This window comes from Anomalospiza imberbis, chromosome Z (assembly GCF_031753505.1).
Source record: "Anomalospiza imberbis isolate Cuckoo-Finch-1a 21T00152 chromosome Z, ASM3175350v1, whole genome shotgun sequence".
Classification (NCBI taxonomy): domain Eukaryota; kingdom Metazoa; phylum Chordata; class Aves; order Passeriformes; family Viduidae; genus Anomalospiza; species Anomalospiza imberbis.
The window spans coordinates 17,872,318-17,897,302 of NC_089721.1; the positions used below are offsets into that span (position 1 = coordinate 17,872,318).

The 24,985-nt window shown below is 35.6% G+C and overlaps 1 protein-coding gene across 7 annotated transcripts in view; it reads right to left on the bottom strand.

Moving 5' to 3' along the window:
• Window positions 1-1,586: 1,586 nt before the first annotated feature.
• PDE4D (phosphodiesterase 4D) overlaps window positions 1,587-24,985 on the bottom strand; it is a 508,545-nt gene continuing 485,146 nt past the window's right edge. For 4 of the 7 annotated variants that reach the window (XM_068176179.1, XM_068176180.1, XM_068176181.1 and 1 more), the window contains exons 7-15: window positions 14,590-14,683; window positions 10,791-10,963; window positions 9,751-9,849; window positions 9,498-9,662; window positions 7,742-7,841; window positions 3,946-4,100; window positions 3,321-3,443; window positions 2,642-2,824; window positions 1,587-2,081 (exon numbers count right to left, since the gene is read on the bottom strand). In XM_068176179.1, the coding sequence (XP_068032280.1) occupies window positions 1,668-2,081; window positions 2,642-2,824; window positions 3,321-3,443; window positions 3,946-4,100; window positions 7,742-7,841; window positions 9,498-9,662; window positions 9,751-9,849; window positions 10,791-10,963; window positions 14,590-14,683 (1,506 nt within the window). In that variant the 3' untranslated portion in view covers window positions 1,587-1,667. Of the gene's footprint in view, window positions 2,082-2,641; window positions 2,825-3,320; window positions 3,444-3,945; window positions 4,101-7,741; window positions 7,842-9,497; window positions 9,850-10,790; window positions 10,964-14,589; window positions 14,684-21,880; window positions 22,755-24,985 lie in introns of those variants that run through there. The other 3 variants (XR_010994389.1, XR_010994388.1, XM_068176183.1) reach the window with 2 other exon arrangements.

Genomic DNA, 24,985 nt, shown 5'->3' on the forward strand with positions numbered 1-24,985 from the left:
CTCCTACCTCCCTTTAGCTTTCCAAGTTACCAAGGAAGCTTTCAGTACCAATCAAACTAAAAGGTAAGAATCTCTTAGCACATACTGGATAAAGGATGAAAAGATCTAAGATTGAAATAATATGGAGAAAACTACAACTTTGATGATGCACTGCTCACTTACACAATAATATAAAAAGACAAGACTGGCCTGGCTTTTCTAGGAACAAAGACATGAAAAAATAACACTAATCATCATTTTTATGTTGTACACCTCTCAGATTAGCAAATGGTTTAAACTAGATAGCTACCCAGATTAAAAGTTACTGGTAGTCATAAATTGGAAATATTACACTAATGATTTTTTCACCAGAACAAATATTTCATACATTGTATTAGTCTGTTCTGATTTAGCAGTCTATAGATCCCAGACAAAAGCAGTCTGAAAAACCATGTTTCAGAGGAACAAAATTTATTAGAATAGCAAAAGAGGTGCTTTTGTACTGATGACAATTCATTACTCTTTTTACAGGCTCTGGTCCTGTAAATCCTAATGTTAGTGGTCCCAGCTGGTATCACCGGGACCACTTCTTATAGTAAGACAGAGTTGGCAGGATCAGGCTACTATGAGGGCAAAAGCACTATATAAGACCACTAACACATCTGGGAAAATTGTGATGAAAAAACAAATAAACAAAAGAAGCTATTCTACTGAAAAAGTTTTATGTAACACAAATACTTGTGGAACTCACTAATATATAAAACAGACATTTACAGCTCAATATTACCATGACATTCTAAGGTGCCAAAAAAAAAAAAGAATTAAAAAAAATCCCTACAAGTATTATCCAGTGGAGTACAGATTTGTACTAAAAACTTGTAAGTTACTCTTTGAAAAAAAAAATAACCAGTGGCAGATGGAGTGGGCTTTTTTAAAATATAATACCTTGGTATATTTAATAAAAGTGATCTAAAAAAGATCTCTCTTTTACATATTATACAAAATGGAGAGGTTAGTGCAACCCACTAGGTCACATTTTTTTCAGTCATGTCTCAGAAGATTAGAAATTAGAAAATTATGTAATTTTCACAGCTTATCTTCATGTTGGTAACAGAATCCATTTGTGTCCCATCATTTTTGTGAATTTGCTTTCCAGTAGGAACCTCAATGTCTTTTCTGTCTGTTTCTTCTACAGATGAACGTTAACCAATGTGTTACAATACAATACAATGAATTCAAAAACTATCAAAACACACCAACATTCTTTTGGCAGGTGGTACTCCTCTGAAAGCATTTGCTTCATTTAATGGAATCTGCCAAATAGAGACCTTATTAAAATGCAATTTATGGATGTTCTCCCCCTGCTTTCGGATGGCATGGAGGTGAAAATGCTATTTACAATATTCCTGAGTACCAAACTGAATCATCAACTTCAGTTTTGATCAACAATCATTCTGGCAGATAACACCAAGTTCTGACCACGGTTGTAGTATGTGACATATACTTTGGAAATCATTACCTACATTAAAAAAAAAAAGAAAACAAAAAAATCCATAACAAAACTGAAAATGCCCCTGCCCCCTGCCTCCCAAAAATAAAAAAAAAAAAAAGGAAAAAAAAAGAGATAAAAGAGAGAAAGAGGAAAAGAAAGGGAGTGAGCAAGAGAGATAGAGACTGAGTTTTCATTGTTATGTGTCAGGAGAATGTTCTTCTACCATACAAGGCTCTACTGTTTGGTTCTCCTCCTCTTCCACTTCTTCCCCTACTTGCTCATCTAGAGGAATTTCAGTGGATTCTGAATCCTGGGTGCAAAGTGTCTTGGAGTCACTGAAGCTGGTGTCTTCTTCAACTTGACTTCCACTGTCCTTTTCGGTGTCTGACTCACCGTCTTCCTCCAGCGTTAGTTCAAACTGGAATTTTTCAGTTTGACCCTGATTTCCCTCTTCCTTTTCTTCAGGTGCAGGAGAGGGACTTCTAGGGATTGTGCTCTGGTACCATTCTCGATTGTCCTCCAGTGTATCTAAGATATCCTGGGCATCTGGGTGAACAAGATCTGCCCACGTCTCCCACAAAGGATGAACAATGTAATCTATAAAACCCACCTGTTTCAAATAATGCAAGAATATGATTACTCACAGAGAAATGAATAAGTCAGGCAAAGTATGAGAAATATAATGCTAGGAAGAGACACAAGATACATTACCCTTAGAAGTGGCTGAAAGGAAACCATACTAGTTTATATAATAGGTAAGGTCTTTTACTTTTTGTAAGTCTGATCCAGGATGTTGGATAACGGCATGGAAAGGATTTGTTTTCAAGCAAACTGCTCATTCCAAACAACTCTACTGCATCTAGTGAGCTAAATAGCCACTTTATATTTAATTATGTTTTTGAAGGAAACCCCAATTAGCAGTACAATAATCTCTTTTGGCATGTTTGCTGCTTTTCAGGTCAGGACAGTGGTGGAATCCCTTCAGCAATCATACTGCCACACACTGTGTTTTCACAGTAAAAGTCTCAATTTGCCTCATTTACTACTGAGGAGCTAAATTAATTAACTCAGAAGAAGAAAAGAAAAAAGTGCTTTCAGAAATTGTTCAAAACATGACTATGTACCATCCTTTTTTTCTAAAAGGTTTAACTACCTTATAAAATCAATTACCTGTGATTTTTCTACAGATGCATTGTGCTTATCACACATGGGACTTATCTCCATTCCCCTCTCTCGTTCCCGGTCTCCCTGACGGAAAAATTCCTCCATTATTCTATCTGTCCATTGGCGGTAGAGATGGAGTGGCTTGGTGGGGTTGCTCAGATCTGCACAGTGCACCATATTCTGAAGAACCTAGAATACATTGAACACCTGTTATCGCATTGAACATAACACCATTGTTATCGCAATGAAGAAAAGCAGTTCCTTTTTTATTTACATTTCTGGTGACTGTAAAACAAAGTCTTGAAAATACACGTAATGCAAAATTTATTGTAAACAGCCAAAACTTACGTGCTTGTGTGCTTTTCACACTTGCAGTAACAGCCATGAATTACCTGGCTTCTGCTGCTTCTGCTGTTATAAAGGTTACAAAATCCTTGTGAGAAAGAGAATCATTTTTTGATAATTTGAAGGGAAGGTCAAAGCCTCATTTAGTCCTGAACTACCCTAGCACTTTGTTAGTCTCCCAGAGATTCACTTAAACCGTGTCACTTAGACCAGGAAGGAAACAGAGGGAAGCAGCAAATCATGGTGTAAAAGAGAGAGCTGTAATCCATGCTGGAGAATGGGGAAGACAATGTTATTAAGTATGTAATACAAGTGAACATTTTCATATGCATTTCCTTACTTGAATCCTGTCTGAATAGTTATCAAGAAGCAGGACACCAGAACTGGTCACTTTTTTAGTTTCAACCATAGTTTTTAAATCAGCCAGTAGATTCATATGCTTAGACATATCTGTTGCAAGTACCTAGAAAAAAAAAAAAAAAAAAAAGAACACTATGTAAATTATTCTACTGGGGTTTTTTGAAAAATAATTGAACATATGAATCAACATTTTTGGAAGGAACCCACAGCTTCTATGTTACAAGTAAGAGTCCTGTATGTTCATAATAATAGTTTCTCATATTTTTTTTAAGAATATGACAAAATCATTGTTCAGCATTGCTCAAAATGAACTGATCAGCACAAATTCATTATTAATTCAGTAGCAAATTTCTAACTGTAATGGTAGAATGGCATCATGTCAGTACAAAACCAGCTTGAAACAGAACGGTAGGCCTTCCAGAAATGCATAGAAAGTGAGTGAAACTTAAAAGAACCCACTAACTGGATGTGGGTAAGATATGACAAAACTTCAAACTTTCACTTCATTGTTTACAGGTTTCATGACACGTAAATTATCAAAAATTGCTTCTGTGCTTTATTATTCAATATCCTAGCTCTATGGAAGACGGAGTCTCAAAACTCACAATGTCAATGACCATTTTCCTCAATGACTGTCTCTGTTTTTTGGTCAAATTCTGGAAAATGTCACAGTTTTCTTCCTGCAGCAGCTTGAAACCCACAGCCAAGTGATGATTCTCCAGTACTGATGAGTCATTGTACATCAAGGCAAGTTCAGAATCTGCAATAACAGTTGCAGGGCAGAACATTACTAAAGCCTGTGCTTCTACCAAATCCCTTAAGATCTTTTTCAAATTCATTACATGCATATCAAGATTTACAGATAAATTTTTAGTAGCAGCCCTGAAAGTTACAGAATTATTGACTGAATAACTTACTAGGTCAGGCCAAAGTTGAGCAAAACAAAGAAAAGGCTTTGCATCAACATGTGCCTGGAATGGCAAGTTAGAAAAAAATGTAAGAAAGGTAATTTTTAGAATAAATTTTCATATCTGCATGAGGTAACTTAGAAGATACTATATGCACAATATATGCATAAACACACCTCAACTAAAACACACGGATGTGTTGTCTTCTCATGCCTCTCTCCCGCACAACACCTAAAATTTTACTGTTAGTCAAGCTTCAGCTTCCTAGCACTTTGACCTGGGAACACATAGCTGAGGCTTCTCTGCAGGTCTGCTGTGGAGCACAAGCTTCTTGGTTTTCAAATCATGTCTTTCTGCAGTTATGTAAGATGCTCAGATGCTGAACTAGGCTTACAGTCATTAGTCCATGACAACTGAAGGCTGATAGAATGGTAACATTCTTCCATCTTTTTCATGTAATTTCATGTGGTGTGAAACTGCAAGCAGTGGCCTTGCCTGCTGCCTTGTGTTTGGGCGTGGTCAGTCCCTGGTGCTCTCTGTAATACTGTCTTCACCAATGGAATTATTTTTACCTCAGTCACCCCATATGGCTGTGGGAATAACACACGCTACCCAGCCATGCCTGTGCTAAGGCACACCTGTAAGGTCAGCTTAGACCCGCTGAACAGACAGCTCTTTAAAATCAAAGTAGTCTGCACAGCTTTAGCTTTAACCCAGGAATGCTGCACAGGAAGCTTGCATATGCTTCAAGATACAGCTTGTAAATAAATCTATCACAAAAGATTCAAATACTTTTTATGCAATCATGCTTTTCCAGTGCTATTTTAACTTCTGTTTATTACAGCTGTTCTAGCCTAAGTCTAAACATGCATTAGCGTATTCCACTCTTAGTCCTCTTTTCTTCTTTTACAGCAGCCATGTTTAAAAATGCCTCTGGGTCAATGGGAGGTCTCTAAAAGCTTTGATCTTGAAATTTCATTAATCTCATTATCCATTGTCCTGCTGTCTTCCTCTCCTGTCTTGAATAAATTGATCTGTTGAATCAGGAACATCTTCCTCTGCCTTTCCTTATCCCAAAGACAACAAAACCATAACAGAAGAAGCAGAAAGAAAGCAAGTTTTTAAAATGATCTCTCTTTCGCCTTTCACAGAACACATACGAAGCTTGCATACTTGTTTTTCTCATGCAGAAAACAGGCACTAGTTTATTTTCCTTTCAAACAGCCTTCTGATTTGCTGCAACTGCAAAACACTCCACATTGCCAAAATACATTGGAAGAGCTGGAGCTACAGACACAGCTAAAATGCACTCAACTTCAAAATGGATGCAAAAATGGAAGAAATGGAATTGTAAGATTCAAGAATATTTTTCTGGAAGGAAAGAGTTACAGTGGTAAAATAAACATCTCCTCTGATGCTAATATACTTCGTGTTTGTTTGTTCTTTAATAGCATTCAAGAGGGATCCATTTAGTTGACAACTCTGTAATAAACTTTAAAGAGGAAAAGAATAGTCAGAAAATTCTCAAGATTAATTATAAAAAAAGATGAAAATATGGCAAATATTTACATACTTTAAGTAATTACATCTATAATTTTTAATACATTCTTATATTTAGTGAAATCTTAATACATTGTTCAGTTCATTGGAAAAACAAAATTAGATGGAAGTGAATTATTTTATAGAGGTTAGGAAAATTTTGGATTTGAGAAACTAACATTATATGATCTTTTTCTGTCTCTGTTCCTGCAGTTTCTTCCTTGTACACAGAACAATTTAAAATAAACAAAATCTCTTTGTATCTTTCAGCCTTGCAACAGCAGTTTCAATTACTGTTTTTACTTGACTGACACATAAGCCTCCTTTATCAAAAGCTGAATTGAGAAAAATAAGATATATTTTCTAAGCTGGTAATTATCAGCATGAGTATGACTCCTACATTAGCTGAATTTCAATCTGTCTAACTAGAAGTAAAAGCTTTATGCACCGCTACTCATCCCTTCAACTGAATTAACACTCTTAAACCTAAACAATTCACTGGCTTCCTCACAGAACCTTGGAGCCACCAGTATAACCCGGTACTCAATTTCTGACTCAACAAGCAAGGAAAAAGCTTTACTTACATAAGCGCACTCTTAAGAATTCAATTAAGAATTCTTTGATTTTTTGCACAAAGCTTGATTCACTCTCTGCTTGCACTGCTGAACTGTACTGGTCTCCAGTAAAGCACAAAAAAATCAAGAGTCAATCTTAATCCTCTTTCATGAGGATGAGTCATCAAATTCAATTTCATTATAGGGTGGCCCTTAGGCCATTGAGACAAACAAAACTAGGTGCAGGCTAAACTGAAGTGCATATCTTATTTGAATATACAGCAGAAATGAGTCAGAGGAGGAGCTCCCTTCTTCAAACTCTACAGCTGATTTGGGGTCATTCTATTTTAACCCCTGTGAAATAGATTCTGCCCATGTGCAGAGGTGACAGTATCTATAAATGTGCGACCAGATGGGTCAAATACACAACCCTAGGTATGTTTCCATTTCTGTTGCTTTTTCTTCTTTTGTGCTTGGATTACTAGTATTATTTAAACTTTGCACTTCTGGGTCAGTTATCATAAAAGGAGAAGTTGTCAGAGTGCAGAAGAAATAGCATAATATGATGGAACTTGTACTGATCTACAAACAGAAATAGTGACATAAGGCAATAAAATCCAAGCAAGTTGCCACTGGGGCAAGAAACCATTGAGTAAATATTTAATGATCAGGTTCACTAAAGTTAACAGTGTTCTTCTTTCAGTAGATGAATGAGGGGATAGAGGTTCAGCAATGCTGCCAACAACAGCCTTGAGGAATGCACACTCTACAACGTACACTGGATTTCAAATTTGGAGATGACGTTAGAGTCAGAACAAACCAAATAGGTTTATCATAGCTGCAGAAACAGGGTGAGGAAACTCAGTCTACAAAGCATGAGAGATCAAAAGCCTAGTACAGGATCCAGGCAGAAATCCTGTACTTGTCCTGACTGTCTGTTTGCTAAAAAAAAAAAAAAAAAAACCAAAACAACTTTTCTGCTTTCTGAATTTCTATCCTTGGTTGTGTCATATGTTTCCAATATAAACACATAAACTCTTGTCTTGCCTTTTTTTTTTTTTCCAAATCTTCCTTCATTCTCTTCCTAAAACTTCATCTACTTAATGTAGATAAACTATATTTCCAGGAGAGAAACATGCCCGGTTTAAAATTTGAAACAATGCCAGGTTTATAGTTTATACCTTAGTAATTCTTGCTAGAGTGTACTATGTAAATAATTTCTGAAGTTAGAAAAACTGCAAAGTAATATTGGGTTTAAAACATAAACATCTATCTATTTAGTGAGAAAAGTTAGAGATAGAAGCAACCAAGAAATGAAATCTGTATTTTTCAGGTTATGTCTTTGCTATGTGCAGACCTCACAGCAAATTTCTCAGAAAACCACTAAACATCAAACTTACTCGTGTTGATAAGAAATTGGTTTGAAACCCCAGGATGATCTACATCATGTATTGCACTGGCAAAAATTGCTGCAAGAATCTCCAAATCAGTGAATACCGCCTAGAATATAATGAAGCAGAATTGACAATCACCAAACAGTGAAAAAGTGTTTTCAATAAAATGGATTGTACTTGAATCTGGATGTGAGCAAGCAAAACACTTTTAAAATATATAATGATCTCTAGAGACTTTACACACAAGCTATCAAACCCTTTGTAAAATCATCAATTATGTAGAACTTCATAAATATTTAAAGTTTGTCCAAAGTAAAGTGATTTGTACTTCATACAGAGAGCATCACTAAATTCTGCCACAACTGAAGTATTTTCAACTTCAGTCTGTAAATAAATCCACATTTATTAGGCATTTAAGTACAGGTTTCTAACTTATAGCACAAATTAAAGTTAATATTTCAGCCTGACTCCTCTGTATCATCCTGTACTTGAAAGATGCACATCTCCTACATAAAGGAAATAGGGACAGACTACACATCATCTCACTTAGCATTTACTGATTTTCCATTTGTATGAGATTACTAGGAAGACAGGAAAACAGGACAGCAATGGATTTGGGATGCCACTGAGCCCAATGCCCTGTTGTCAGAAGCACCCACATGATGAAAAGGCTTTCAAAATTGATCAAGGACAGCTCAGAAGTGCAAAGACCAGCAGGGGCACTGGGCAGACATTGCCATTTCACCAGCTAAGCTCTGCTGAGAAGATGACCATGAGAAAAAAAACAGACAGAAAAAAACCCCAAAATTTTACTGATGACTAGTTCAGCATGGCGAAGCCAGTGGTGTTTTAAGAACATTATCTGATCTTTCTTCTTGAAAGCAGGAAAATCTTTCTCAAGAGATTCCCAAGTCTTTGAGGATACAAACCTGCCAATAGTCTCAAGGTCCACTTATAACCCTCTTTTTAAGAAGAAGGTAAAACAGATGTATTCAGTGACATGAAATATTGACCATTATAGGAGAGTCAAAATGCAGTCCTTCTTTAAAATGAAGGTAAATCCTTTTGAACTAATAAAATTTCTACTGCTTCTTTTACCTGAATTTTTCTAACTGTTTGCTGGGATATATCAACATCAACATTTGCGATGTTAAGACCTGAACTGTGCTTAAAAGAGGGAAAATATCCATCTTTCATATCCTTCTACTTCAGAGATTTAAGAACTTTAAAGAAGAGAATTGCTACAACAAGAACAGATTAATTTTTTCCCAAAAAATTTTGAAATATTTACTGGGGGTAGGGATGTAAAAAAGAGATAGTCCACTGAAAATTTAGCACCTATTCCAATCTGTCTTAGAAATAAATACAAAAGTAGTCTTTCTGGATCAGAATAAACTTTCCTAAGAAATTCCACTTACTGTGGTTAGGTAGAGTACCACATGGGAAATAACAACAGAACAGGATGTAGCATAAATAATAAGATGGTAGAAACAAGATATGCATTGTGTTACAATGAAAAAAGATTATGACAGCAAAAATTTCCATGATTTAAAATGAAATGATTTGATGTTTTCTGCACAATATTTGCATGTAACTTTGATCTTCACAAAAAAATCTGCAAAAGAACAGAATTCATTAAATAAATGCTAAGATTTCTTTTAAAAACATTGCAGAAACTAAGATCTTTAATATTTAGTTTAGGAGACTCTGAGTGCATCCCCTTCTCTCACGACTGCCACTTTTCTTCTTCAGTGTAGTTTACCTCTAATGCTGGGGTTGATAGTAGGACATGGGTTGACTGAACAACATCTGCAGCATGTATGTTATTGTGGTACGCCACATCTGCATGGTAATGGTCTTCCAGGGTCATCAAGTAAGTTATTAAAGTATCTACTGGAATCTTAAAAGTTTTTAACAAGTCCCGCTCCTATGAAAGTAAAGGAAAAACAATTAGATTTCAGAGCACAGAACAGTCTCCTAGATAAGAAAAACGCAGTACAACTGCTCATACTTGCCTGAAAAATAGCGTGCATGATGACAGTCAGAGGTCTGTTTCCAGATAACTCTGCTACTCTGAAAACCTGAAGGCCCCACTTGTTCAAATCTTCAAGTTCCTACAGTAAAATCAAGCAATGAACAGGTTGAAACCTAACACAAAAATTAGTGCAATTTTTGAGATAAGCAATTATAAACAGAGGACTCATTAAGACCTGGCCACTGTGCAACTGACATGCTGAACTTTGCAAGGGCTAAACTCTAAACTCTGCTACTAATCTTGCAATATCAGAATTTACATCTACCCATTTTTAAGGTTTTATTAGTCTAAGCAGGAAAGACTGCCTCTTAAGTGGATTGCTCCAGAGGGAAAAGCTCTACAGTAACTTGAATGAGTTTAACTGACACACTTCGCTATCTCACTGTCCATTACAATGAAGTTCAATGGGCACAAAACCAGAGAAGTCGCAATTTTGATGCTCTCTCCCTGGTTCTCAGAAACACTCTTCAAATAAGATTCCTGAAAATGTTAGGAGAGGCATAATTCAATCAAAAGTCCCTTTATATCAAGTTATTACCAAGTAGTTAGCTGCTGGTGCAAAAAATAAGAAATTTGATTAAAAAATAAGAGAAGGAATGCACATAAAATGATACAGCTAAAAATAGGAAGGGTAGTTCTAATGCTATATACCCTTGTGCATTTTTAAAAAAATAAGTTTGCTATCTATACATTTTCATTCCTGTGACATTACACAATATGTTTACTCTTCAATCTTCAGATACTATTTATGAATAGGAAGCTTTCTTAATGCATACAAAAATGCTAATTTACATTCCATCTCCAGATGAAATTGTCCTCATGCTGAAATTAACCCTTATGGTTTGATTCTGATTTTACTTGTTATTCTTCCACTCCAACAAATTTGGATTATTTCAAGTGATATAAAGGCTTGGTGCTGCAGCTTGAAATCAATGTTTATAAGCAGAGAACAATAAGCAGAACAATACTGAAAAGTCCACACTCTGTTTATATAATTTCAAGGATATATATATTATCTACCTTGGCAAGGACATCTTCTTGGTCAGTTTTAACTCCAAACCTGGGAATACTGGAATTAGTTAGGCTGGAGCTGTGCATGAGTTTTTTGACTCCACTGATCTGAGACATTGGCCTCTTCTTTTTCTCTTTCTCTTTCTGTGTTGGAGAAGGAATTTCAACTTCATGTTGCTTGTCTTCAAAAGAATGAATAAAAGAGAATAATTTATAAAATAATTATAAATACTATAAAATTCATATAATTGTGCAACTGTTGAGTTGCACCTTCTGGACTTTTTAATTCTTAGAAAAACATCTTTTAAGATTTTGCAATAGATTCTTTCTATCAAGATCACTAAACACATGAAAAGTTAAATATAGACCTATACTTCAGTAAAAGCAGATCTCTTTTACTCAAATTGCCTCATTATTTCTGAATTGGCTTTAAAAGCAACTTGTGACTGTCTGATTACCACTTCTGCCATATCCCTAGTGCTGTAGAAAGGGTCAATCATCTCAGTATAAAAATGTTATTACAACTGCACAAGAATACACTTTGCAAGAAAAAATAATTTTCTTTCTTTTTTTCAGAAGAAACATTCTCTGAAATTGTATTTCAAAACTGTCTATGTGTGTCCTCATGTAAACCTTTAGAAAACTTTTTCAGGACTCAAAGACTCAAAGAATTTAATACTTGTGGGCTGGTCTTGTCTACTAAGTCTGTACAATTTGGAAAGCCTTTTGTCTTTTCCAGGCCACAACTACAAGCACTTTGGATTGCTGGCAGTTCATGCCACCAATGTAGCATTTCTGCACCTCCCAGCTAGAGTCAGTAATAATGACAAAATGAGAGAGTGTTTTGTTAACCGCTGAATTTTGCTGTGGGCTTTTGCCTCCATAGCAGTACCAGCAGCATCACTTTATAAAATTTATCAACATATGCGCCAGCAAAATTTTAGACAAGAATTAAACTGAGAGTAAAATATATTTAGGCAACTGCCATAGTATTGCTGCAAAATCAGTATGGGGTTGTGGAGCACTGCAAACATCTGCTCCAAAGAAACCCAAGTCAGTGCAATGAAGGGCTTTTCTGAAAAAAACTACTAGGAACATGAATTTTTTTTTGTTTCTTTATTCATACTGTATTTCAACCTAGAGTTTAATGACTCCCTTCAAATTACCTCTTTTACTGAAATGTACCTCCACCTTTTCTAGTCCTCAAGGAATATACCAGTAAAACCACAAAAATCCAGAAAAGAGGTTTCTGACACAGGAGATGAGCCAAAACAGCTAAAAAAAACTTAAATCAAAATAAAATTTGAAAAGAAAGTAAGAAAAATTGGGATTTTTACATGCGCATTTTTTTCCTTTCTGCAATATTCATTTCCAATACAGATTTTAAACCAGATGAGGTTAGCAAGTCCATTTCTAATTATAAGCTCATTGTGTATTTACTTCTTCACTTTCTTTTCTCCTTTTTTTTTTTTTTTAATTACCTTTTAGCAGATACATTTAATGGACACCTCAAATTCCAAACAAATCACAATGAAGAAGAGACTTTGGAAATGTCACCAGGTTGTAGCCTGCAGCACTGAGTCCCCATACTACCCCATCATACTTCACCACTCTCCTTGTAAGGAGAAAAAGGGGAGGTGGAGCATGGCAGCCCTTCTCTGGTGCAAACTGACAACAGATGAGGAGCTGTGACTTGTGCCTGTGCTTTGATGTTTATGGTTTCAGTCATATGCACAAAGTTTAGACCCATCAAACAGAGAGGGTCGTTAGCTGGGCTGTCAGACTAACTCAAGTGAAAGGAAGTGTCTGTCTGAATGACTTCAGATCTCCAGAGAAACTCCATGGGACTGCTTCTGCTTTTGCAACATTGAGCACATAGGGCTGTGCCCATCTGAACATCCAGAAAAGACAGCTTGCCATTTTGACCCTGCTTATGCTACGCTCAATTAGAGGTTCTCAAACATTTTCCATTCATAGAAAACAGGTTAATGATGCTGAAAAAGGAAACTTTGCATATTATTATACACAATGTAGGAGTCTTGTGTCTTACACACAGATTATACTTCTTATCATTGTAAATAACTTCAAACATTCATAAAGCCCTAAAGGAAAACAGCTAGGGTTTGGTTTGGGTTTTTTGCTTGTTTGTTTGGGATTTTTATTTGTTTGTTTTTTATAAGAAGAACAGAAAACCCTGTTTTCTCGTGACACTTTCTTAAGTTACGAATGTGAGAAAGTTTGTAGATATTGAGGAGGTCAGTTATGTATTATAAAAATAAATTAGATAATAAACTCATTAAATACTTCTATGGAGAGAAAGTTTGTCTTTGCATAGATGTTCAGAACCTATATACTTAAACTGCATATTTTGAAAATATTGAAGCCATACATCTGTAGATGAGGTTCTCACTATTGCGCTGCTCTTATACCTACAATTCTAAGTATCTAGTTTTTCATGCAGACAGAAAACAGTACACATAGTCCAGTATATTAGAAGTGATTGCCTTTCCAGCCCTCTTTCTGCTCATGACTGAGATCTCATGTGAAAGGCTGATGGATGCATTTCTTTACTCTGTCAAAGTAAGTCTTAAGCTTTCAAGTGAAAGCAAGCAGAAGCTGGCATCTCAGTCTCCACAGCCTAAGTGGGTCATCCTTTCAGGCAACTGCACACTATGGTTTTCAGGGCATCTGAAGCTGGTCAATATTGCTTGTCCATGACAGTGGCTTATCCCTCTCCCGCTGTGTGAAACCCTGCTGTGCTGCAGCAGTTGGCACACTGCTGCAACCATGGGCCACCTGAACAGACACATTCAGCCAATCATTTTGGACAGTGTGACAGGAAAAAAGGTACTTCACAGAAACCCCACTTCTTTCAAAAAAGCCACAAAAAGCACCAGCTATGGTATCTCACACAGAATAAGATGGATATTAACATGTATGACTGTCACTTTTTAAAGTACTTGTTATCGTAATTTAGGTGTATTTGACTGTGCCTCTCTTATTACACTGTCTTTATGAACCAATGATATTTTGCTCAAAACATATTTTGAGATGGGTATAGTATCTTTATCTTCATGTTCATTATGGAAGTTTTCTTGATTTTCATTAATTTTAAGGGAAAAAAAAGCCATGGTTAAGGAACCATATTCTTTGTAATATTGAGTTGGCCTTTTGTTAATGCTCACATCCCAGCATGCCATGATCTTAAGCTGCAAAAAAATTTCCGGAAAAAGTCTATTCAGATGTTTATTTAGTCACATGCACCTAACTGTGCATGCACAGGCAGGGAATACCAAAATATGTTAACTGCTTGCTGTGAGATTTTATGAGGTTACATGTGCTTATGTGCTTCCAGCACACTGAAACCTCCACAATAATTCCAGTAGGAAAATACAGTGGTAGAATTCTCTTTTATATATATATATATTTATATATATAATTACCACTCTGAGATTAGCCCAGTTGGTTAGTGCAATGGGGCAAATAAAGCCAGGTTGTAGGTTTGAGCCCTGTATGAGCCATTCACTTTTAGAGTTGGACTTGATCCTTGTGAGCCCCTTCCAGCTCAGGAGGATATTCTGTGGAGGATATTACACATACAGAAAAATTACCTATACAAATTAATTGAGCTGTGAAGAAGTGGATCTAACCTGATTTCTCTGCACAAATGCTGACAACAATATGATAAATGCACAGTTTCTGAAAGCAAAAATTAATAAGGAAAGCCACTTGTTTTTAGGCTTTAACACAGCCAAGAGAGATCTAAAAACCCCCAAAAGTCAAAAAAGTTATCTCTTCAAAATCTTACCTAAGAAAGTGTTTGATATATATTCTGAGACCTGATTGCCTGACCTGCTCATTTCAGAGAGGTGGGTTAGCTCACGGTTGAGCATTCTTTTAAACTGGAAAAGAAAACAAAAAAATGTAAAGTTAGCTACATCAAGATATATTTTAGTTAGAATAAGAAAATGCAGTCACTTTATAACTGGCTAAAGAACATAGCATTAAGAATATATACTAAATTAAGACAACTATGAAAGCAGAAATCACATGTACCAATGATCTACTCAACCAACTTACTCATGGATTGGACAATGTCATTCTTAACCTCCTAAAATACACCACAGTGATTCAATGACTAAGGTACAGTGTCCTACTAGTAACTGAAAACTCTACAGCATTTGCACACACACAAGTTATAATATGGTCTTTCCAATTTTTTGATTTTAATTTGGAAGTAAATATAAATGTATTTACGTCGGAGCTGTTCTCTACTACTTTTCTCACAATATTTGCAAATTAATCTATTTTTTGCAATTCATTCGGTAACATTTCAAGTCAGTCTTACCTCTCACAATTAATCTACTCAAAACTACTTAACAACATTGCTCCAGACAATCCAAATATATTATTGATTTCATACTAGCCAATAGGAAAAGAGTTAGGTTTTGTTGTCTCTGACCTAAAATTATTATATTCAACCAATGTTGTTATATTCAACAATGATCTCAGAAAACTGCAAGCATCTTTAAGAAACATTGAGGCAGAAAATACCCATCTGTGGAAACACCTTCCATTTCCCTTATAGTCAGCAATTCACTCTAGGCAGTCCATGGGATAGAAGCAGATACTAATAGTCCATTAAATATATAGTTAATTAGGTACACATCACTGAGCCTTTCTTGATTTCTTCTAGACTCCAGGGTGAAATGATATCCTGTGGTATTATGCTTGACAGGTTAATTGCATAATATAGGTCTCACTGTCTTAGATGCATTTTCATTGACTGTAGCTCTGCCTTGACATTACCAACAAACAGAAGGCAGCAATACTTACTAATAATTCAAAATCTTGCCAATGAAAATTAGCATGCATCTGTCACTATTGAACTTTGCCTCCTACTCTGCCATCCTTTTATTTTGTTGTTAGATTTCTCAGTCATCTTTTCTCTTAGCAAAGCAAAATGGTTTGTGTCACTTTCAGAATCACCTTTTACCTTCTTCATGCAGTCATGACTACCCATTATATCAAGGAGTAGCTACCCTTAAGAGTATATACATGTAAACATTCCTCTGTGTTGAAAACTGGGGATTTATAGTTTATTCTTCTTTAAAGGAGATAAACCACTATAGTAAATATTAACCATCCTATTTCCATTCCACTGGAATCATCAAAGCTATTTCTTCAAAGTAGCCTTGCATAGTGAAAGGTGTTATTTTCTTCACAATATCTTTGTAAGCCACCAATTACCATATTGCTCACAATCTGACCAACAAAATTACCTTTAATAAAACATTCTAACCATTAGCCACTGCATTTTCCTGCCATCTTGACGTCTCATCAGCTCAGGAAGTTCCAGAGCTACAAAGACTGAATCCTACTTTAGTCACAAGCCAAAGGCTCAGCTTTGATCTCAGATAGAGCTATGTGCAACAAAGTGCTCAACACATGTCTGAAAATTAGAACCATACTGCAAACACAGCTACACATACTATGAGAACTACAGAGCTATGCATTCTAGACAAAACCAGTCTCACTGTATTCAGCAATGTCTAATGTTTGTCACCAATGTCAAATGCTGAAAAATCAAGCCAAGTTTACCAAGCAATAAAATGAGTGGTCCAAAAACACAAAGACCTTTTTTTAAAAGTCTGTCTTTAAACTTTTGAACACTTAACACACTTAAGTCATGCTTGCACACTTTTTCTTCTTTTCCCACAAAAGGTGAGAAACTGTAATGTATAAGACAAAAACTGAAGATGTAATGGAATAGCTTGTCTCCAGATGGCATCCAGAGACTGCAGCTTCAAATTAAATACTGAGTATAGGAATATTAATAAAATGCCAGAAGCTGAAAAAACCACATTAACTTCCAGGCATGTCATCAGTTTATCCATTAGTACTTCAATATTCTCTCTTCCTTAATTTAATTGTCTAGTTCACTGGATCCTAACTTCAATAGATCCTCATCTGCCTGGCTGTTTTCTAGTTAACACTTCTACATAATGCCCAACTTGGTGTTGCTGTTTTTGCTGCAGAAAAACACTAATTGTGTCATGTTCCACACTCTGGAAAAAAAAGACCATCTAGCTACCACTGGCATGTACTCTTCAGGATGTCTTCTTAAAAGTTTTCCATCTTTGAAAGAGGAACAAATCAGTATTTGCAGGTACCTGACACAGGAAATAGGAAGGATTTCCCCCCTTCTCCCCCCCCCCCCCCAATAATAACTTTACCTGCAGGGAGTGGGTAGAGAGGCTTGTTAGTGCATACTGGGAATCATCTTATGGAACTTATGGAGCATATATTCTCTAAGAATTTTCAGCTCAGTATTTGTTGTATGAATATCCACAGCAAATGGAAGGTACATAACATTCTTTTCTAGTGCTATGTTCCCCACTAGACTGATGCCAACCCTCATCTTCCCACCTCCCATCACCCCACAAGTCAGTAGAACATGAGTAGAACTCAACCATGAGAACTGCAGAATAGTCTGTATTACAGCCGAACAAGGGTGTAAAGTGAAACAAGTCCCTCAGCCTCTGCAAGGCCCTCCTGCTGAGAGCAAATTCAATTGGAGATGCCTTTGGCTTTTAAGAACTGTAGCTGCCCAATTTCCTCATACTCTTTCACATGTTGCTGACGCCACAGGACCAAGACTTTAATTGACATGAAAACTTCTGGACTAAGCAGGAGTTTAGAGAACTGTTTTGATTTTTCTAATTATCTGACAAGGCCTTACAACCGTCATTGCCATTGAATCAGATGAAGCTGAAGACCATATGCAGACCATCAGCAGTTGCTGATGCAAAACAATAATGTTCTTTGAGAATATTAAAAAAATCAAACATGAGAGACAAACAGCAATCAAGATATTCAGACATTTTTTTGTTTATACTCTGTTTCACTGTATCTGTACATTGCTCAGTCCCCTTAAATTCCCTAACTTGCCTTTTGAGGAAAAAAAAAATCTTTTTTGTAAGAAAAAAGCAATCAAAACAGCAAAACCAAATTTAACCCTATTATTTTTCCCAATTTTACCTATTTCTCAAAGATTTAATTTGGGCCCAAGTGCACCCATGAATAGTTACTGTTTCAAAGATCCACGTCTTACACAGCCCTGCACAATTACTTTATAATGAAATTTTGCCTCTCACATGGCTCCCACAAGTTCTTATTGCCAGCCAGAGAAGTTGGTTACATCCATGAGCCAACACTGTTTTATTTATCCAAGAAACACCCTTAAGTGCATGAAACTTAGCTAGAATCAACAATATCATATTGGAAATAACACGTTGCATGTTATATTCAAAACAAGTCAAAGAGAACATAAAACAACCTTGTTCTTAACAGCAGTATATATTAAAGATGATATTTTCAATAAGAATTTAAAAAATCTGAGTGCCATATACTTTCCAAATTCAAGAAAATAAATCATAAAGATCAAAACTCTTGTTATTAATACATATTTAAACCATACAATTTAATTATGATATTGTGAGCTCAGCATGGGGAGGAAGCAGAGGTTTTTGGCTGATCTATGTGTATATTGTATTTTTGTCAGAAAGAAAGATTTTCACACAACCCACTAGGCATTGTTAGGTTGGAAAAATGACACATGCATCCCTTTGGAATACGACAGTCCTTGACTATATCCTTAGAAAATCACCCTGAAAATGAACTGGCAATAAAATGCCCATTAAGTCAATTATACAGTTCTTCACTGCCAAATTTCTGATGTCAGAGCAATGGAGCCATAAGCTCTTTTCTAAAAAAAATCCTGAAAATATTTCCTTAAGCAGAATTTTTAAAATTTCATTTGTTTCTATTTATTTTAGATTTTAATCTCAGCTGGGGTTAGGGGGATGGGGGAAATAAGACAACAGATACAACAGAGCATTCAAATAACATTAAACACAAATACAACAGAGCATTCAAATAACATTAAAAATGTGTCTAAAGTGAAAAGAGTAGATGTCCACCTTTATTTCCCTTTAGAAACCTAAGAAGTCTGTTGTAGCAAAAACTGTAATACATGAGAATAAAGGTACATACATTAATGATAATGAACTGAGAACTATTTCCTAAATTGTTTTAAGTTCCCAGGAAGACGTTTGTAGTTTAGGTCTATCTGGGTTAAAGCCCAATGTGTGCACATCTCTGCAGCTACATTACTGCTGTCAGCCTCGGATAAGCACACATGGAGGAGTTTTTTTGAAAAATAAGAGACTTTTCTTATGCCAGCAAAGACACACAGAAAAACACAAACTTTTGGAGTAACCATGTTCCCAGATGGCAACCAAAGCATTGATAGATTTTTTTTTGGAAGAATTTGAACGTATGTTAGAAAGAATCACCAACTCCAAGATCCAAATAGAGTTGATTCATGGCCACGAACAGGTCTGGACCACACGCTGTATATGTGTGTGTATATATATATATATATATATATATATATGGGTTATTGTTTATACTTTAGAAGATATTACAAATTTTGTGTAAAGTTCTTGACTCAATAACAAAGAGCTTAAGTAAAGAAGCAGCCAGAAGTTAGTTGTGTTGAGAGGAAGCACACAAAACCACTCTTGCTGTAGACTCCCTGCAGCAGTAGGGTCTCTTCCATGCAGGTTTTCTGTTCCTGCAGAGAAACCTGCTGCATCTTGGGGACTGTAAAGAGGCTGTCTCCAACACAGCCTTTGGCACGAATACTGAAAGTGAAGCTAGAGCTAGAAGGCTGTCCATGGACCAAAAAGCCCAGTCTTGCCAGGCCATCAGTTTGAGCATTTATCAAATTCCAAGTCCAGTGGAGGCTGGAATAAAAATGCTTAAGAATGACAGGGGACTCTCATAGCACTGGCTCCCAAACCCACAGGGCAAAGATCTCAGTTTCAGCCTTTGTGGCTCCCTCTTTTCTAGGTAACATTTCTAAAATCTTACATGAACATACTATTAATACTTGGAACATTCAACTTACATGACTATGTTTTGTTTCTGAAGTACCTACCAATGTTATTTTTAAAATATACTTGTATCTCAAAATGAAAAAAATATTGTATTACTAGATTTTAAAAGCTTGTATTCTACAATATAACATGGAATTTTAAATAATTCAGCCTTACAAATTAACATAAGGGTTCTGTCTGTACTGCTTATCAATGCAAAACTATCTCTGATTTTAGCAGCATTCTAGATACATAAACAGCATTCTTAATAGCTAAAGGTTTGTGTTGGAAGCCCATGGGTTTAATTAGTATCAAGGTTAGGCGCTGTTTTTTATAATGAGCTAAAGAAAGGCAGATATCTCTAAGGCTGTCATTGTGATAGAGGTGTTCATTTTTTTCAGTAAAAGAGACTCAACAAAAAACAGGGGTAAACATTTTCCAAAATATAATTCACAGGAAATAAAGTACAGCCTGAAGCACACAGAAATATGTGTATAATAAGGGATAGAAACATATACAGTGTTATATCTTATATTACAAACAATGAGAATAAGATACATCTTATATTACAATCTGAGAATAAGATATTTCAGTCTTCAGAATTTCATAAATTCTCTACATAATTGTTTTGAATGTCACAAAGAACAGAACGTCTTTGCTTCCTCTCACATTTTTTCTCTCAAAAAGCACTGTAATAAAACTGTGCTCAAGGACAACTTAGCCTCTTAACTAAAATCATTGTCTGTAGACAGTACAGGTCACTCTCTATACAAAGAACATTTTTTCCCCATGTGTACTCAATTACACCTACCATGGTCTCTGCTAAACTTCAATTAGAAAAAAGAGTCTATGAATTCTAAAGGCTAAACAGTAAGAGTGAACTTTAAATTTTTTTAATTGGTGATTGAATTTTTCTGATTTAGCAAGAGGAACATGACAACAGCTGCCTAGAAATGCAGGAAATACTTTCTAGTAAATTACAATAAATTACTTTTAGCTGAAATGCAAAGTAATTTCTTCTTATAGTTTTGGCAAACAAGAAAGTAATCTACCTAGCTAGCATAATGGGATGAATTTCTTCACAGATGTCTGATCAAAATCCTTGATAATATATTGTAACAATTCAGCATTAGCTGAAAGTACTCATAATTGGACATAATCAAGGCTTTGCACTTCTATTTTAAAAGACATATCTATTGTAAATGTAGGTATTAATAAAAGAAAGCATAAGAAATTCAACTGTGCAAATATAATGCTTGTGCTATTTTTAGACATTTAATTCAACATATGCTTTATTTAGTTTAGGAGAAATCAGAATTTCTTTAAAGCAGACTGATTTGGTACATTTATTGTATGTCAAGCACAGGATAATTTTTTTTTACACACTCAATAACAATTATAAAAGTATAAAAGCAGCAGCATTTTTCTTAAGCACAAACATAATTTTTTAGGAATAAACCAAAGCTCAGATGTGGTTTTCCATTAAGTGGATTTCAGTTCTGTGTGTTGACAGGCACACTGATTTAACTCCTTAATGCTACACTTTTCCATAAAAGAGATAAAGCTTATTCCATTTTCTAGCAGTATTGCTATTTCAAGCTACTTCACACTGCCCTATGTAACAATACAGATCAGTATTAAAAGATGGCATTTTCCAATTTTTTAATCAATAAGCTGTCACTCTCACAGAGACTACCAAAAATGCTGTTGAAACACAGTGTTCATAATTTCACCTTTCTTCAGCAATTAAAACCAGTATGAGTCATGCATCCACCCATTATCCTCAGCTTCTTTACTCATGCTCTCTTCTATTGTATAGTATCTCTGTTTTGAGGTATTTGGAGTTTAAAAAAAAAATTAATGGCTAGAAATACAGTTTTCTGGCAACCTTTTTCTGACAGAACACAAAACTGTTCTGAATTTCTTTGGCTTTAGACTTGGTCTAATCATTCACTGAAGTAATATTATTTTAAAAGTCCCAGCACAGTTTCTAAGAAAGACTATACTGTGCAGTTCATTCTTCTTGCTGAACAAAGGCTTGTTGTCTGATTTTTCACTTCAAATTAATCATATCACCCACAAATCCTCATGCGATCCAGTGATCATGCAATCATGCACCATAAATCAAAGTTCTTAAAAGGTAAAACAAAATCCTACCTTTATGTAGCCCCAAGAAACTGAGAGTAAATAGTTTGCCTCAGGCATTTTTGATTTTTTCTATACTACCAATCTAAGCTATCAGTTCTTCGCTATCTGACACTGCAAAAGACTTCCAAGAATAAAGATTTCGTCTTTCCTCTCCTAATTCTTTTTGCTGGTCTTCAGGTTCTCAGCAACTGTGTGCTCAGGAGGCATATTGAAATGAAATCCAACCGTGTGGTCGTCCGATTGTATAAATGCCATTTGTGAAACTCCAAGCATTCAGAGGCAACGTTGAAGACACATATTGTACGAGCTGAAGAAATTTCTGAAGAGCTAGGGATATGCATATTTCCTAAACACCAGGATTTAATGAATAATGTATGTCAAGATGCTCAGCTGCTCAAAGACTTGCTCTATCAACAGCTACCAAATAAGGACCTGAAGAGGAAGCCACAGACAGTGGCAGCGATCCCTCCCATAGAGCCATACTAGCAGCCAATAGTGTGTCACCCTAAAAGATATAAATCCGCAGGGCTGGTGTCATGATGCATGGTAATTTCCCGTTGGCTGATTCTGGGGACTCTCCTGGGCATGGGATATTTCTTTTTTTCTTTTTTTTTTTCCCTGACAGCAAATGCCCTTTCCTAATGGCATCCCTGCCTGCAGCATTCACATGCCATTCAAAAATAATTGGGCTAAAGTCTCGTCACTTCAGCAGCATTTACCAGTTTTCAATGGACACACCATCCAAGCAGTCAAAATTAGTATTGTGCATACATCTGTCTGGATTGCTTAGTGGGTTTATTTTTTCATATGGAAGAAAAATATATTTTGAGGTGTTTTTTATGGGGAAGAAACCCAGCATAAATAGATCTATCTTGTTTCTTGAGTAGTTTATGATGTACCTTAACAATGAAAATTTTTGGCTTTTATGCCATGTACAATAAAAACAGATCTACTTCAGACTATTGGGCCAGGCTGCTAATGCTTTCTTATTTAAAGAGATAAACGCAGTTACTATTAAACTAAAGCAAGTCACATGTCTTAAAATTCCCAGTAAATGTTAATTCTATGGAGATGTAAGAAGTGAGATAATAAGACTCCTCCAATTCTCACTGTATTTATTCAACTTTTGCTCTTTCTGCCTCAGCAGATTATTATAATCAATTACTGCTATACATAATTGAAAAAAAGAAGGGATTAATTGAAAGTGGAGTGTGTCAGTGAGCTGACTCAAGCATTAAATAAAAGATCCCACCATCTGCCACTCAGAGATCAAAACTTGAAAGGAGGAATACATTATGCCCACGGCAGGGGGGTTGGAACTAGATGATCTTTAAAGTCCCTTCCAACCCAAGCCATTCTATGGTTCTCTGATTATCTTGCTCCACTCCATGCAAGGCACATGCATTACTGCAGCAAATTTCTGAGTCTTTGTTGTCTCAAAAGAAAGCGAGAGTGACAATGGGCAAATGCCTAAGGACAAGCTGAATGGGGTGCAGCATTCAGCCTAATCCCACATTGCTGATTCACTGGAAGACGCTGACTGAGAATGGTCATAAGAGAGGTTTTGGCTGAAGTAGTCAGCAACACTAAGTGCTTCAAAAAGAATTTAACCTGTAAAGATCAATAGGGCAAAATATGTTATCAATAAATCTCTCCCTTACAGGAGAGAAATCTAGAGCAGTATGAAAACTGGATACAATCAACAGATCATCAGTATTAAAAGTATTTTCATGTGGAAGGCATACTGTTTGCCTTAGAATAGATAATATAAAACATTTCTGACACATTTTAATATACACAGTTTTACTTGGTCTGAATCTATGAAGCTAAATGTATATAAAACAATTAAGTTTTGAAAACAGACTTGGGGTTACTAGACACTCAGCAAGGCATTAAAGAAGTCAAAAGGTACTTGAAGAAAATACTTCTCCTGATTCTTCCAGCTCAATTTCATAATGCTGAATATAAATCATCTCTACATCTGTGTTTCATTGTCTTCCTATCAGCCACAAGAGAGCACTGCTGCCACCTACCCAGCATCAACACAGAGCTGGAAAAATTATGCCTTTCTTCAGGAGGCAATTTCAAGCATGACTTAGAAAATGGTAAAATAACTTTTGGCTACTTTGGGAATTAAGCATGTGGGTATGAAATTTTGTATGCAACAGGTTGTATGAAAAGACATGAGAAAGTCAAGTTTTAAATATTTTTTTTCTTACTTTGCTGCTAAAGGCTACTTCCTTATGAAATATTAACGACTCTTCCCAAAGAACTGTTCCCAAAAGAACTTGATTCAGATAAAAATATTTTAAATGGCTGGTATGTAAACTACACCAGCTGTTAAGCAAGTAGTAAAAAATCATCAAATTTTTTCTTCCCCACTAATGTATGAGACAAAGATACATCTATAAGAATTACCGGGTTACAGTTGGTAGAATTTATTGAAGAATGGTGTTTATCAAGTTATTAGCTAGGTCATTTTGATATAAAAATAGGAAAAAACATTTCCCTCCAATGTAAGTATACAATACATCAATTCACTATAGCTCTGTATTAACTATACTGATAGGCAATTACACCTGGTACAGACTGCTTAATACTGACTTGTATTATTTTTTCAAGACTCATAGTCTCAACCTCATAAAATTAGTGATTGCTGTAATAGAATTGAATTGTATGACTTCACTGAGTAAGAAAGCATGCCCCTGACTTTGGCAACATGATCTTAGATAAGGAGAGTGAGGAAATTCAAACCAGCTCTGATTTACAAGAATGGTTTTGGTTGATTTTCCACCTGAATTCCCAGGTTACAATCATTGTATAACTAGCTTTAGAGGAGGTTAGATGGTGGATAGATGAGTGCATGGCAAATAGCTGCCATTAACTAAATACCTAGTGGAATTCAAAATAAGGAAAAAAATGTAGAGATTCTTGTTTTTTATACAAATATACATCCATGAAGATTAAACATGGGGGAAGGAAGGACATAATGACATTTTCTACAATGGTTCAAATCAATCAAAGTATATTGAAATGGGAAAGGTGTAATTTGAAATTATAGTAAGTGAGTAATAAAATAATTCAGGGAAAAAAAAAGGAAGTTTTTAATGAGTA